Source organism: Paralichthys olivaceus, chromosome 21 (genome assembly GCF_024713975.1).
Source record: "Paralichthys olivaceus isolate ysfri-2021 chromosome 21, ASM2471397v2, whole genome shotgun sequence".
In the NCBI taxonomy this organism is placed as follows: Eukaryota; Metazoa; Chordata; class Actinopteri; order Pleuronectiformes; family Paralichthyidae; genus Paralichthys; species Paralichthys olivaceus.
The window spans coordinates 5,360,023-5,375,168 of NC_091113.1; the positions used below are offsets into that span (position 1 = coordinate 5,360,023).

General features: G+C 40.8%; 2 protein-coding genes across 5 annotated transcripts in view; one reads left to right on the forward strand and one right to left on the reverse strand.

Moving 5' to 3' along the window:
• The window catches only part of LOC109626731 (protocadherin-15-like), a 203,125-nt gene extending 197,695 nt beyond the window's left edge, over window positions 1-5,430 (forward strand). Inside the window, exons 38-39 of the mRNA XM_069517683.1 lie at window positions 919-1,048; window positions 4,135-5,430. Coding sequence (XP_069373784.1) covers window positions 919-1,048; window positions 4,135-4,914 — 910 coding nt within the window. The 3' untranslated portion in view covers window positions 4,915-5,430. The remainder of the gene's footprint in view (window positions 1-918; window positions 1,049-4,134) is intronic.
• A 4,165-nt stretch (window positions 5,431-9,595) lies between these two features.
• plce1 (phospholipase C, epsilon 1) overlaps window positions 9,596-15,146 on the reverse strand; it is a 73,610-nt gene continuing 68,059 nt past the window's right edge. For all 4 annotated transcript variants that reach the window (XM_069517482.1, XM_020083381.2, XM_069517481.1 and 1 more), the window contains one exon: window positions 9,596-13,411. In XM_069517482.1, coding sequence (XP_069373583.1) covers window positions 13,227-13,411 — 185 coding nt within the window. In that variant the 3' untranslated portion in view covers window positions 9,596-13,226. The remainder of the gene's footprint in view (window positions 13,412-15,146) is intronic.

Genomic DNA, 15,146 nt, shown 5'->3' on the forward strand with positions numbered 1-15,146 from the left:
AATCCCATCAGCAGGTTTTAGTGAGAGGTTAAGACTCATTACATTAGCTTGTGGAGGTCATGCTATAAGGATTAATACGATGTCACATTTTATGACTGGTCTTTCTCTTCTGACCCTTCATCAGTTCACTTTGTGTTCTTTCATTCCCTCTTTTTTCCTCCCTCTTTCTCCCCTTTTCTCACCCGAGCACATCTGTCACCCACGTGCCGCGTCCATTTGTTTATTACTTGGCTTCTTAATGTAATGGGAGGGCAACTTCAAGTCCCGGTCGACTGTAAGCAGAGCGATTACACAACTTCTCTCCACAACTCTGGAATGGAGGGAAGCCAAAAGACTTCCAGCAGATTTGTTACTTTAATCACTCTGGGACATATTGTTTCCAGGATAGCATTTAAAATGTATGTTTTTTGACCCACTGGCTCCCCGAGCTACTCGCTGCAGGGCGCCGAGCCCGAGTAGTGATGCACATTACAGTTTTCTTGGCCGGTCGAGTCAGGCAGAGCTCCCGGAAACAGGCAACAAAGAGAGACAAAGGGGAGGAAAATCGATTCCAGTGTTTTCGGCTAACAAAATGTCTCCTGGCAACAGAGTGCCTCCTTTGTGATTAAGGCAGCTTCGCTAAGGAGTCATTAGCCGCTGCTTATCATCAGCGTGAACCCCAGTGTTGCCCTGCGTGTTCTTGCTTTAAGTGGCTGGTGGAAAAACAGCAGCCAAGTGCAAATTTAGTTTGTAAACCAAAGTTTTGTCTTGTCGTCACTTTTGATTGACTGAGGTTATCATGCGCACAAACTGTAACCTTTAAAATAACCTTTAATAAATAGCAGTAAACTTGAGAACTTGTGATATCTGCTCTGCACAGCCCCTTATGGGTTATTTCTTATCTTTGAAGCTCTGTGTTTTCACCCTCCCTCCGTCCAGGTACGACCTGCCTCAGTACGGCAGTCGCAGGAAGCTGATCTCACCCTCCGGCCTCTACGATGAATATGGAGAAGTTGTCGTGGACGATGATGGCAGCTACTACTACAGCCCGCAGGAGTCTGACGCAGAGGTAAACACAGAAAATCTCGGGTAACACCAGGACACAAACCGTCACTAACACATGGGGCCACTGGCAGCATCCACAATGTGAGAGGAGACGAGGATATCTACTCGATTTGCACAATATTCTATCAAGAGGGAAAACTGTTAAACCAAAGAGTTCCTGTTCACCCAGATGTAGTGAAAGTGTTTGTGTAGTATAATCTATTTATCATAGATTATTAAATAGCACTAGCAGTCTGTGAAATTCTAAAATTTAAATTGAACTTATTAACTTTAAAAATGATGGTTTGTGCAGTTGACAATTTTCATTTGTCCCTTTGTCCTAAATGTTCTAATTTGGTTCTGGACTCACACCATCAGGTGAGGAGACAGTTTCAAGGAGGTAGATTAGCCCCTCACCCTGGATACCTCCAGCCCCATCCTCCCCATATCCCCCCATCCAGAAAGACCTCAGGAGCCCCCAGGAGTGAGGGCGACAGACAACAGCCACCGGAGGCCGCTGCCACGACCTTCAACACAAAGTCAAAAGGCCCGGGTGTGGCCGCCAGGTTGAAAGCTGCGACGAGAGTGAGCACACTGCTGTCCACCGTGAGTAAGAAATCTGGACAGCCTCCTGCTGTCCACCCACCGTGGAACAAGGCCAGGATTGGACCGATGGAAGCAGGGGAAGGAGGTAGAGAGAGGCTGGAAGAGAGGAGGGAAGAAGGATTAGGGAAGGGGTTTGAGAGAGGGGAGTCAGGGAAAAGGGAAAGAGATGATTTCACAGAAAGAGGAGGCCAGGGAGAAATGGAAACATGGGGGAGAGGCCACAGAAATGGCGTAATAAACAATGGGTTGAGAAATGTTGGAGGAGGAAGAGAAGGCGTCAGGCCAGAGCACAGAGGAGAGCTCCCCGGCTTGTCATCCTTTGGCCGCTCTTTCAGCATGGACGGCAGCATGGTCTTCGACGAGAGTTTTTTCCAGACGTCCCTCGAAGCCAGCAAACCCCGACCAGTGAAACAAAAGCTGAGCGAGGCCCTCAGTCTTATCTCCCTCGCCAGAAGGCTCCAGGGACCCGCCAGGGTGGGAGGCGAACAGTGGAGTGATGGACTGAGCTGGGACAGAGGAGACGAGAACCGCAGGAGGATGAACGGCTCCATAGGAGATATGAGTGTTTCTGCATCAATGTGTGAGAGAGCCACACGAGAGGCGAGGAGGAGGTGGGAGTCAGGAGAGGAGGATAGTTCCTCTGAGGGACGGTGGAGGAGAGGAAAAAGATTTCACGACAGCGATTCGGAGACGGGAAGTGGCAGCAAAGAGTCACCATCAGAGTTTAGTCTCTCCGACGCAAGTAGCCCCGCGTCATCTGTGACAGCCGAGCACGAGAGAAGCCAATCTGACACCGAGACAGAAAAAAATGAGTCCGACTCGGGAGCAGAAAGGGAGGAGAGAACTCCAGATGAAGACAGAGAGATGAGTGGAAGCCAAGAGGAGGAGGGGGGGAGGTCAGAGTCAGAAAAGGAGTCGGGGTTGGAGAATGACGATGAGCAGGAAAAATCTCGAAGAAAGCGATCAAAGGGTGGTGTCAGTAAACGTTCTGCGAGTAGAGACGGGAGCAGAAGTAAAAGTGCCAATTTAAAGACTAAAAGCATGAGCAGATGGAGAGAAAGGAGCAAAGAGGGGGAGAGAGGTTCAAGATATTCACGTTCTACAATTTCTAGTTCTAGGCCCAAAAGCTCTAGACGGTCACTTTCCTCACATGAAACAATAGAGGAAGAGGAGGAGAGTGAGGAAGACGAGGAGTCAGGGGAAGAAAGTCGATCGGAAAAGTCCTCGTCGAGCCGGCGAACCTCCAGCCACAACCAGTCAGACATCAGATCGGGCGTGAGCAACAACTCAGACGACTTGTCACCCATCATCGAGGACGCGGAGGAAGAGGAGGAGGAGAGCAGCGGTCATGCCGGGGAAGGAAAGCAGGATGAAGCAGAGGGCTGTTTGGAAAATGAGTCGGCTGATTGAATTGCGGATGAGGCCCTCGTCTGCCCCCCCGGCCCTCCCCCCAGATCTCATTCTGTGAACCTATAAGTAAGATCTTGGTGAGAACGTCTGGAATTGGGAGTGAAATCTTCACCTGAGTGAGATTTATCACTGTAATATTTCTCTCTTTTTCTTGTTTGCTGTGATTTACGCCCGCTGGGGTTGAATTCGTCAGCATGTCCTCCGCTGCCCTCGCACCGCTCTGTCTCTCTCTGTGTTTTCAATCAGCCTCGCTCGGCTCCGTCAGTCCTCGTCTTCTTTTATCACAGCTCTGGTTACGTTGAAGTACCGGACTGGTTTCTGTCTCCTGAGCCGACTCGGCTCATTTTCCTTTTGTGCAAACTCCACTTCCAGCTGCTTGTTGCTCAGAGATTATCTTGTTATTCACTGACCTCTCTTTGTTGCACCTTTAAGGTTTGATCAAGCCTTTTTCATCTGTCTGTTATCCTCCCTCTCAGTTCTTCCAATACCTGTTGTTGTCTGCAGGAGGGAAACTTGTTTTCTTCGTGATGCATTATTCTTTATATCTATACTACTGAAGTAAAATGGAAAATCTGAGGTTTTACTGTGTGACAGCAGGTCAGTCACTGTCACTACAGTCGTTATCTTCTTCCAAACACCGCAGTGTTTCCTCTGACCCATTTTATAAAGAATCACAGCCCACGAGCTAATTAATATAAATTATATTCCTTAAAGAATTCCCTTATTTTCTGTGATGCTCAAATTCAGCACCACATGATCCAAACATATTCTGAGTTGACTAAACACTGTGACACGTAACTTTGTTTGCCGTGTGTTTGTTTTTGCAGTGTGAGTGAAGGATACATCAAATAATTAATTAAAACCAAACTTACCAGAAAAATGTGCATGTAAACACACATGAGTGTAATAAGAACCACCTAAAATGACAGATACCGTTGTTATCTGCAGCCAGCCACCAGGGGGCAATCAAAAAACCTTTGCTTCACTTTTAACAAGACACATTTTAACACTGATAATGCTTCGATAGCGGTAAAAGTTCTCGTAAAACTTTAAAGACTCCACAGTTTCATGTATATTATTTGTGTGTATTCCCAGCATGGCTGTAGAAAACATCGGATCAAGTTGGTGACGGATCGAGAGTACGAGACCAGCTCCACTGGCGAGGACAGTCTGCCTGAAACCCAACGCAGCCGCTTATCCTCGACCGTCAACAGCCACGCTAACGTTAACGGCAGCGTCTACATGGCCCAGAACGGCTCCATCATCCGCACCCGGCGTTCAGGAAACGCCACAGTTCCCATGCACCCGCACGCCACCACGAACAACAACCTCAAAGTCGCCTCCCCAATCTTCAGCTCACGGCTAGCCAAGCACTTTAAAAAACTAGACAAAATGGCCGCCACGTTGGAGGAGAGAGTCCCTCTGAACAACCCCAGAACAGCAGCAGACAGCGGGTGCAACACGCTGCGCACCTTCCAAAGCTCGGGGGTGGCCGCGTCGGCAACGGCCACTTCCTCTTTGTCTAACACTGACAACAATAAAACGCTGAACGTGTTCATCACTCGACAATCCAGCGTTTCTCTGGGGTCGACCAGCACCAGCAACACGGGCCCTGAAAGCGTAGCGTCTAAGTCCAACCTGCTCAAAGCGGCGCAGGGCGACGCTCAGCAGCAGCAGCATCAGAGCACAGCGGAGGGAGACGAGTTGAGAGAAGGCGAGAGAGAGTCGAGAGTAGACGGCGGTAGCGAAGACGACGACGACGGACTCGTTATGAGGGAGCCGCTGGAGTGCCCGAGCGACAGAACGCAGTCGGATGAGGAGGAACTGTGGATGGGCCCGTGGAACAACCTTCACATACCCATGACCAAACTCTGACACTGTGCTCGATCCTTATTGCCAAGATCATCCAAGCGTTCAGATCTCTGTTGATTAGCTGTGGAACTAGCGGGTTTGCTCCAATCCAGTTTAAAAACGAAGACGCGGCGTCTCATTGGTTAATTGTCGAGTCCACTCGTTCAGACGTCTCTATCTCGACGTCTCAGTCGTCCAATCAGAGCATCCCCTTGAACCCAACTGATCTCAGAGCTGCAAAAAACCTTCGTGACCCAGAATGAGAAAACTTGCTATATTTCTACTTTGCTAAGAGATAAAAAAATGAACTGGAGGAAAAGTCTTTGAACTCTATCGGCCCTTTAAGCGACTGGTGTCTCTGTGTGGAACTGCAGCGGTGTCATTCAGTATCGCGGCCGCTGGAGCGACTTCATCTTGAATTTGCCTGAAACTTTTCATCGACACATGACGTCTTGTATTGTTGAAACTTGCCTTTTTATCCTTGTCAAGCTGCTTGGCAAATTAATCCAAATAAAAGAAAAACTATTTCATCCAATGAAACGTGGCGTTTGGTTAAATCGGCTCTGATGTCTCTTCTCTAGAACTTGACAGATGAAGATTCCTCATCTGAATCTCACATTTGTGACCTGATCTCTCACAAACATTCAACTTCTCATCTGACACAAGAAAATTCAACAACTCAATTTAATATATTAAAGATTATTTTAAAACTCAATCATTAATTTGTTTTTATCATCAATGAAATACAAAAATCTTCCTCTTCTTTAGTTTATTCTCAACATTGCGACTTCTGATTAAGATTTACTTTATTCCTAAACCCAAAGAAACATTCCTCTGATTTAGTTTTGCTGTATTCTCAAGACATTTAAACTTTCTGAGACATTTAAACTTTCAAACTTTCTGAGACATTTAAACTTTTTTTCACAAAATACAAAAAAAATTCCTCTTTCTCTTTTAGTGTCAAAATTTCAACTTAACTCGACATTTCAGCTTTAATCACGAAATACAAGATAAATCTTCCTCTGACTTAGTTTTACTTCACTTCTTTACACTTGACATTTAATCTTTATTCTCGACTTTTCAGTCAACTCATTTTGACTTTGTTTTGAAAATAATCCCCCCCCCCCCCCCTCATTTCTGACCCTAAAATTCTTCCGCACAGATGCTGTTGAATAAAGAGTAATTCACTTTTCATTTCCCTCAACACGACACAAAGTTCATGACAGTAAAAGTGGAGGGAACTTTAGAAACTGTGAGACACTTTACTGTGAATTGTTTTAGTCGAAGTCTGAAAGAAGTCGCACCATTAAGCTGCTGAATTACCAGGTTTTAAAAGTCTCACATTTAATTTGATGACTGCATAATTTGGCATTAGGGAACTCAACAGAGGGTGCAGAGCACCGGTGGCGATATGAGACCGAGGGCTCCTTATCACCTGAAATTAGCGGACTGTACCGGAGAGCAATATTTTAAACAGCTTCTGGAAGAGAGGGCACGTCTGAGCCGCAGTTATTGATTCAATAAATGGGCTGATTACGTCACCGACTCCTGAGTCCACTGTGCTTTATCGCAGGAGGAGACAGACCGAACCCGGCTCATTAATTTATGACTCGGACACAAAGGACTTGATTAGTGGCCTGAATGCTATTCAAAGGTACATTTCACCCCAAAAAACCAAAAGTGTCTCTCACACTAAATGCATCATTTAGCTCATATTCATTCAACAGGAAGTTTACTGACAGGTTGTATTAAGCAGAGACTCGCTGTGAAACTTTCCTTTCTTCTTTTCTTTCTTTTGTTCAAGCTCATGCTGTCATTCAAAGCTCCGGAGAGACAGATGAAAAATACTCTAATCGTCACTTACCAACGTGTATGGCTGAGCATGAGGCCGTTTCACTGCAGAGAAACGGTTTCTGCTCCGTCTCTCATCTTTATGTAGTCGACTGTTTCACTCTGACTAAAGTTTAGAGCACATTTTAAAATTTAAGCCTGAAACAATGTTTTACGTTTAAGAGCATTCGTCCCATTCTCATGAAGAAAATATCTCAAAAACGCTTTGAGGGAATTTCTTCAAATTTGGTACAAACATTCACCTGGACCTAAGAATTACCTGATTTGATTTTGGTTGCCAAAAGTCCAAATTTAAGGTCACGGTGGCCTCAAAAATCAAAATATTTGCCTTGTGAATGCGATATCTCAAAAATGCCTTGAGGGAATTACTTCAAATTTGTTTTTATCATTAACTTAGATCTAAGAATTACCTGATTTGATTTTGGTTGCCAAAAGTCAAAATTCAAGGTCACAGTGGCCTCAAAAATCAAAATATTTGCCTTGTGAATGCGATATCTCTAAAAGGCCTTGAGGGAATTTCTTCAAATTTGGTACAAACATTCACTCGGATTTGAGAATTACCTGATTTGATTTTGGTTGCCAAAAGTCAAAATTTAAGGTCACATTGGCCTCAAAAATCAAAATATTTGCCTTGTGAATGCGATATTTCAAAAACGCCTTGAGGGAATTACTTCAAATTTGTTTTTATCATTTACTTAGATCTAAGAATTACCTGATTTGATTTTGGTTGCCAAAAGTCAAAATTCAAGGTCACAGTGGCCTCAAAAATCAAAATATTTGCCTTGTGAATGCGATATCTCTAAAAGGCCTTGAGGGAATTTCTTCAAATTTGGTACAAACATTCACTCGGACTTGAGAATTACCTGATTTGATTTTGGTTGACAAAAGTCAAAATTTAAGGTCACATTGGCCTCAAAAATCAAAATATTTGCCTTGTGAATGCGATATCTCTAAAAGGCCTTGAGGGAATTTCTTCAAATTTGGTACAAACATTCACTTGGACCTAAGAATTACCTGATTTGATTTTGGTTGCCAAAAGTCAAAATTCAAGGTCACAGTGGCCTCAAAAATCAAAATATTTGCCTTGTGAATGCGATATCTCTAAAAGGCCTTGAGGGAATTTCTTCAAATTTGGTACAAACATTCACTCGGACTTGAGAATTACCTGATTTGATTTTGGTTGCCAAAAGACAAAATTTAAGGTCACGGTGGCCTCAAAAATCAAAATATTTGCCTTGTGAATGCGATATCTCAAAAACGCCTTGAGGGAATTACTTCAAATTTGTTTTTATCATTTACTTAGATCTAAGAATTACCTGATTTGATTTTGGTTGCCAAAAGTCAAAATTCAAGGTCACAGTGGCCTCAAAAGTCAAAATATTTGACTTGTGAATGCGATATCTCTAAAAGGCCTTGAGGGAATTTCTTTAAATTTGGTACAAACATTCACTTGGACCTAAGAATTACCTGATTTGATTTTGGTTGCCAAAAGTCAAAATTCAAGGTCACAGTGGCCTCAAAAATCAAAATATTTGCCTTGTGAATGCGATATCTCTAAAAGGCCTTGAGGGAATTTCTTCAAATTTGGTACAAACATTCACTCGGACTTGAGAATTACCTGATTTGATTTTGGTTGCCAAAAGACAAAATTTAAGGTCACGGTGGCCTCAAAAATCAAAATATTTGCCTTGTGAATGCGATATCTCAAAAACGCCTTGAGGGAATTACTTCAAATTTGTTTTTATCATTTACTTAGATCTAAGAATTACCTGATTTGATTTTGGTTGCCAAAAGTCAAAATTCAAGGTCACAGTGGCCTCAAAAATCAAAATATTTGCCTTGTGAATGCGATATTTCAAAAACGCCTTGAGGGAATTTCTTCAAATTTGGTACAATCATTCACTTAGATCTAAGAATTACCTGATTTGATTTTGGTTGCCAAAAGTCAAAATTCAAGGTCACAGTGGCCTCAAAAATCAAAATATTTGCCTTGTGAATGCGATATCTCTAAAAGGCCTTGAGGGAATTTCTTCAAATTTGGTACAATCATTCACTTGGACCTAAGAATTACCTGATTTGATTTTGGTTGCCAAAAGTCAAAATTTAAGGTCACGGTGGCCTCAAAAATCTAAATATTTGCCTTGTGAATGCGATATCTCCAAAACGCCTTGAGGGAATTTCTTCAAATTTGTTTTTATCATTTACTTAGATCTAAGAATTACCTGATTTGATTTTGGTTGCCAAAAGTCAAAATTCAAGGTCACAGTGGCCTCAAAAATCAAAATATTTGCCTTGTGAATGTGATATCTCTAAAAGGCCTTGAGGGAATTTCTTCAAATTTGGTACAATCATTCACTTGGACCTAAGAATTACCTGATTTGATTTTGGTTGCCAAAAGTCAAAATTTAAGGTCACGGTGGCCTCAAAAATCTAAATATTTGCCTTGTGAATGCGATATCTCCAAAACGCCTTGAGGGAATTTCTTCAAATTTGTTTTTATCATTTACTTAGATCTAAGAATTACCTGATTTGATTTTGGTTGCCAAAAGTCAAAATTCAAGGTTACGGTTGCCTCAAAAAGCAAAATATTTGTCTTGTGAATGCTGTATCTCCAAAACGCCTTGAGGGAATTTCTTCAAATTTGGTACAAACATTCACTTGGACTTTAAGATGAACTGATCAGATCTTGGAGCCTGTAGGTCTAATGCTAAGGTCACGGTGACTGGCATATCCGGCACAATTCACTTGGACTCATGGAGACCAACGGAAATTTTAACATTCTCTTGTAAGACTCTTGTAAATCGTAAATCATGAACATTCACATTATAAATGCACATAATGATATACAACACAGTTACGCATTTGGGTTTTTATTATGATCCTGGTACATAACAAATCCACCAACTATAATCCATTTAAAAATTCAAGTAAATAGACAAATGTTCACTTGACAGCCCCATCACAGCATGGATAGTGGATATTAGAGGGTACAGTGCACATCTCCTGGAAACAACAGAGTGCTAACGATGCCCACAGTCGGCAAACACATGTCATATTCAGTGGAAATACAGAATACACCGAAATCATCAATAAATGACCTGTCACAAAATAAAAGGCGTAAAGGGATGCTGCTGTGTACTGCAGTATAACATGCCAGACATACGAATACTGCACTGAATATTTTACACATAAAGTAAAACATTTCTTTACATTTCTAAATATGTTTGAGTAGAATTAGGGCAGTGGAGAGTTTATCTGCTCTCATACTGAAATAAATTAAAAAAACAGGAAATACAGGAAATTATACACAAACAACAACAGATAAATGCCAACCAGGGCTTCACATTCAAATAAATAACATCCAAACACACACGTGTCTCAGGTTCAACACGTTAAGAACATGTTACATTCAGAAATGAGGTCTACAGGTTAGAAAGGAGGAAAACAAAAAGTGACAATGGGACGAAGCAGATGGATCAGAGATGTTACAGAAAACGTCCCTTCCTGTTTGATCACCAGTTTTTTAAAACACAATAATCTTGTTGTGTTTAATGACGTTTCTGACGACTGCAGAATCTAATCTCACTTAATTACAGTCACGTCCAGGGATCGTCCTGATGCCTCGTGACGAACAGGAGAAAATCTTTGTGCGTAAGTTTTGTCAGATTTTACTCATTCAAAGAACAAGTTGGGAGCAGGAATAAAGAATTTGAGTTAAAAACACATCAGTAATGCAAAGACGATAAAACCTAACGAGTTGAAGTGACAGAACTTCACTATTGCACTAAAATTCAAACATTACTTGGCACTGAGCAAAGACAAATAAAACTAGAAAGCACAATTCATTTCTTCCTCATGGACTGTGGCCACATCTCTGCCAATAAAATAAAAATCCAACATTTCAAATTAAATTACTCTGAGTTTCCTGTATTTTAAATAGCTGAGCTGTTTACTACCTGCAGGATTTAGTAGGTTTTATATGAATGAAACATTTCTGTCAGTTGTTGGAATGGGTGAGAAAAAAGGCTGAAATTGCTTACAGCTAGTTTTTGAGTTAAACTCAAACATGTTTTCAGAGTTAATGTGAAACATGTTTTGTTTTGTCTCTAAAATGTTGGTGAGTGTAGTTGAGCGTAGTAAAGTAAAGTTTCAGGTCTTCTCTTCCCGTCCACATTTGACTTTTAATGTAAAGTGTTAGAATTAGTCGATAGATCTGAACTAAGATGCAAGAAAAAAAAGGGAAAAAGTCTTTAGAAAAACAAAGAATTCAAAACATGGACATGTTACAAGTCAAAACAGAAAAAATGGGAAAGAGTGGCCACAAAAAAAATCAAGTTTTACAACAGTTTAAAGGAAAAGTGAAATGAGCAGTGAGTAAAAACAAACTCTACAATCATCATCAATGACAAATCAATCAATATTAGTGATCTATAAAGATGCTGCAAGCTAAATCAACAACAGGAAATCTGGGCCAATAGAGTTTATTTAAAGCAAATCATTGTGTTAACGGGGAAGTTTGGGCTCAGACGAATTATTCTGATAAAGATTTATAATAAAAACTGCCCAAATATTTATCTTCTGCTTCAAAATGAATTTCACGACTGGCCCAAAATTAATAAATACAACAATCAAAAAAAAAAAAATCATAATCTGAAAGTAACGGTGAAGAAAACAGCAAGAGGAAAACAAAATGTGCAAAATGCTGTTTGCAGAAGACGAGGCTGTGTTTCTCTAAAATCATCATTGTTTCCTTCAAATGAATTAATTTAAGTTTGAGATGTTTTTCCTCAAAGTCCTTGAAAGTATTGAACCTCCGACTTAGACAATTAATCTGATTTCTAACTATGATCATATATTGTGTATTTAGACAGTGAATTTTCTTTTTTCATCTAAAAGTTATAGTAAAGGTACCAACACCTAGATACTGTATCAGTGCAACATTCAAAATGCTTCACTGCCCTGGTTACACGTAGCATTTCTTCATTTTCAATGACTCAGTTTGGTTGCTAAGACGATAAGACGATAAGCTGTGTGTTGAAATAACGTGGACAGTGATGGTTGCACTAAAATTCCAAGATCTTTGTCAGAGAAACAGCCGTAAAATGAGCGAAGGTTCAAGGCAGCGTTGTGACATTTTACGGCAACGTAGGAGAAAAACTTCACCAACAACTGTGATGAAAAGTTTCCTCTGCACAAGTGAAAAGTGCAAATCCACACTGCCTCAAAATGCTGCGACGGTTTGCGTCTAAAGAAATCAACCTAGAGCTGAATAAACGACAACATAAGAACATCTGTGTTGCGTCCTCCTGTGAGCGATGTGAGTTTGCACTGCCCCGTCCTTGTGCCCGTACAGTACTGTGAAACTGGAACAGTAAGAAAAGAATCGTACAAGCCAGCTTGTCGGACTCCTTCACTAAAGAAAATCGCCTTCTCCTACACCTCTCCTTCCTTTCTCTCTCTCTCAGCAGATCTCCCTCCGTCTGCCGTGAGCTTTCTTTTAGGGAAGCCAGGAAAATAAAAACGAGGTTTTATTCCTCCGGTTACAAACTGCAGCCACAAACAGACCATTCAATCGAATGTTCCCTGAATCAACTCTTTCAACACTGAACTCATTCTATCCAGAGGTTTGTTTGCAGCTGGACTTCGTGTCCTGTGCGGGAAATAAAGGGCTCTTCTGAAAGCAAACTCAGGGAAGTCAGATTCCTCCCATTCGTTTGTGAGAGAAGGAAAAGCTCCACAGAATCAGCTTCAATAAAAGCAGCTGGTGCTCTGGTTTGTAGAAATCCATTTGCACAAATTAAGTCTCAGAGACTTCGTGTGTGGACGACAATATAAGATATAGATTTCTTTAGCTTAAGAAGCTTCACTTTGGTGTTTTCACACATAAATACCTGCACCGGGATTTTATATGTCTGCACCCGGCACAAAAGTTAGATTTTATTTAATGGCTTCTACCAACCCTTATTTCCTGAGGCTGTTGTTGATGCAAACGTCCTCATGAATACGTATGAGTGCCTCGATTCAGGGTGCCTCGATTCAGGGTCCCTCAACGGCCACAACCAGGAAAGGTAAACCCGCCAAGTTTTGTTGTAATAACCCATAACATGCATTTTAATGTCGTCCAAACAAAAAAAATCTCTGAGAAGCTATTTGCACAAACGGCGTTCCAGCTCCTGGACTCCAACATGCAGCCGCACGACAAAGCAATAAACCAAGATGAGCCGGAGCTGCCCCACACGACCGCCACCGCTCTGAAGCGACGCCCGGTGGGATTTCCAATCACAAACTCCTTTCCATCATTCAACCAAGCAAAGTGTCTGCACAGCCGCCGCCGCCTAACCCGTCACCGGGGCTCGGATTGAGTCTCCACGAGGCAGGATCCGACTCCTTCAGGACGCAGAGGGCAGCGGACTCACTGAAACACCCTGCCTCTCCTGCGAAGGGGGAAATCTCCAAGTTTAGAAGTGGCTCGCTCGCTCTGGAATTCATTTGTGGATCTTCCAGTTGCTGAGGAGGTGAAGCTTCCAGGCGAGGGGGGTCAGGGACGAGGTGGGCAGATGAATAGGTGGGAATTGCCCCCTGAACGAGGAAGAGGCCTGCAGGAACCTTCCGGCCCCCACCCTGCCCTCTGCCACCCACGCCTTCAGACCTGCAGCTGCAGACAGATACCCTGCAGGGGACACAGTCACGTTCAGATTTACCTTGAACATTTGGACAAAAACGACAACGAGTTTAAAGACAGAGGCGTCACACTGATGCATCAAGACACAGCACGGCACAAGACCAACCTTTGCAGAGTGAAACCATCTGTTATAAAAAGGAATCGAACGTTGCTAATGATTAGAGTGACATACGAGAGCGGGCAGTTCTTTGAATTGTTAATTTTTCATATGAGAATTTGAAGTAAATTGTGAAAATATTGGATTTCATTTGAAATTCACTTCCTGAGTTTTCCCCTTGACTTTTCAAATGACTGAATTATTCAAACTCACATTTCAAACGGTGCTAACAGCCACTTAGCCTCGTACGACCCTTATTATTAGCGGCATATTTGAAATGAATCCACTTCAAAGTCCTTCAACGTGGTTTGTTAAAAACGAGACAGAAGTTCAGCTCGAGATGCATTTGAATAATTAATGACACTCAACAACCTCCAGTGAAGTTTGTGGGTTTCCAGAGTTTCTCATCTTCTTCTACTCAAGCAGTTTGTTTGTTTGTTTGTAATCATGAGCTCCTCCTTGTTGGTCCAACGTCAGAAAACAATTGGTATCAAACATGAATTGTGTTAATTAAACATCTTGACTTTCATTTTTAAAATCCCTTTTTGTTTTTGTTTGTTACCAATTAAAGGATTTTTTGTTTGTTTGTTTGTTAACAATTTGAGTTTTATTTGTTTGTTTGTTACCAATTAAAGGATTTTTTGTTTGTTTAAAAATTGGAGTTTGTTTGTTACCAATTGAAGTATTTTTTGTTTGTTTAAAAATTGGAGTTTATTTGTTTGTTTGTTACCAATGAAAGTATTTGTTTGTTTGTTTGTTACCAATTAAAGTCTGTTTGTTTGTTTGTTTGTTACCAATTGAAGTATTTGTTTGTTACCAATTGAAGTATTTGTTTGTTACCAATTAAAGTATTTGTTTGTTTGTTTGTTTAAAAATTGGAGTTTATTTGTTTTTTGTTACCAATTAAAGTATTTGTTTGTTTGTTTGTTTGTTTAAAAATTGGAGTTTATTTGTTTTTTGTTACCAATTAAAGTATTTTTTTGTTTGTTTGTTTAAAAATTGGAGTTTATTTGTTTGTTTGTTACCAATTAAAGTATTTGTTTGTTTGTTTGTTAACAATTTGAGTTTTATTTGTTTGTTACCAATTAAAGTATTTTTTTAGTTTGTTTGTTTAACAATTGGAGTTTATTTGTTTGTTTGTTACCAATGAAAGTATTTGTTTGTTACCAATTAAAGTCTGTTTGTTTGTTTGTTACCAATTGAAGTATTTGTTTGTTTGTTTGTTACCAATTGAAGTATTTGTTTGTTTGTTTGTTACCAATTGAAGTATTTGTTTGTTACCAATTGAAGTATTTTTTTGTTTGTTTGTTTAAAAATTGGAGTTTATTTGTTTGTTTGTTACCAATTGAAGTATTTTTTGCTTGTTTGTTACCAATTAAAGTCTGTTTGTTTGTTTGTTACCATTGAAACTATTTTTTGTTTAATACCAATTAAATTTATTTTAGCTTGCTTTGCTAAACATCTTACAGTAAATGAACTTGCTTCAGACCCTGAATCCAAAAAGGTGATGTGAAAATTAGTATTTTTATTATTGAAAACACAAAGTTTGTATTAAGGTACTTTTAGTTTGTGTGTTGCGACACCTTGCATTTTCTTCTTCATGTTTTTTCCTTTAGGTGTTAGATG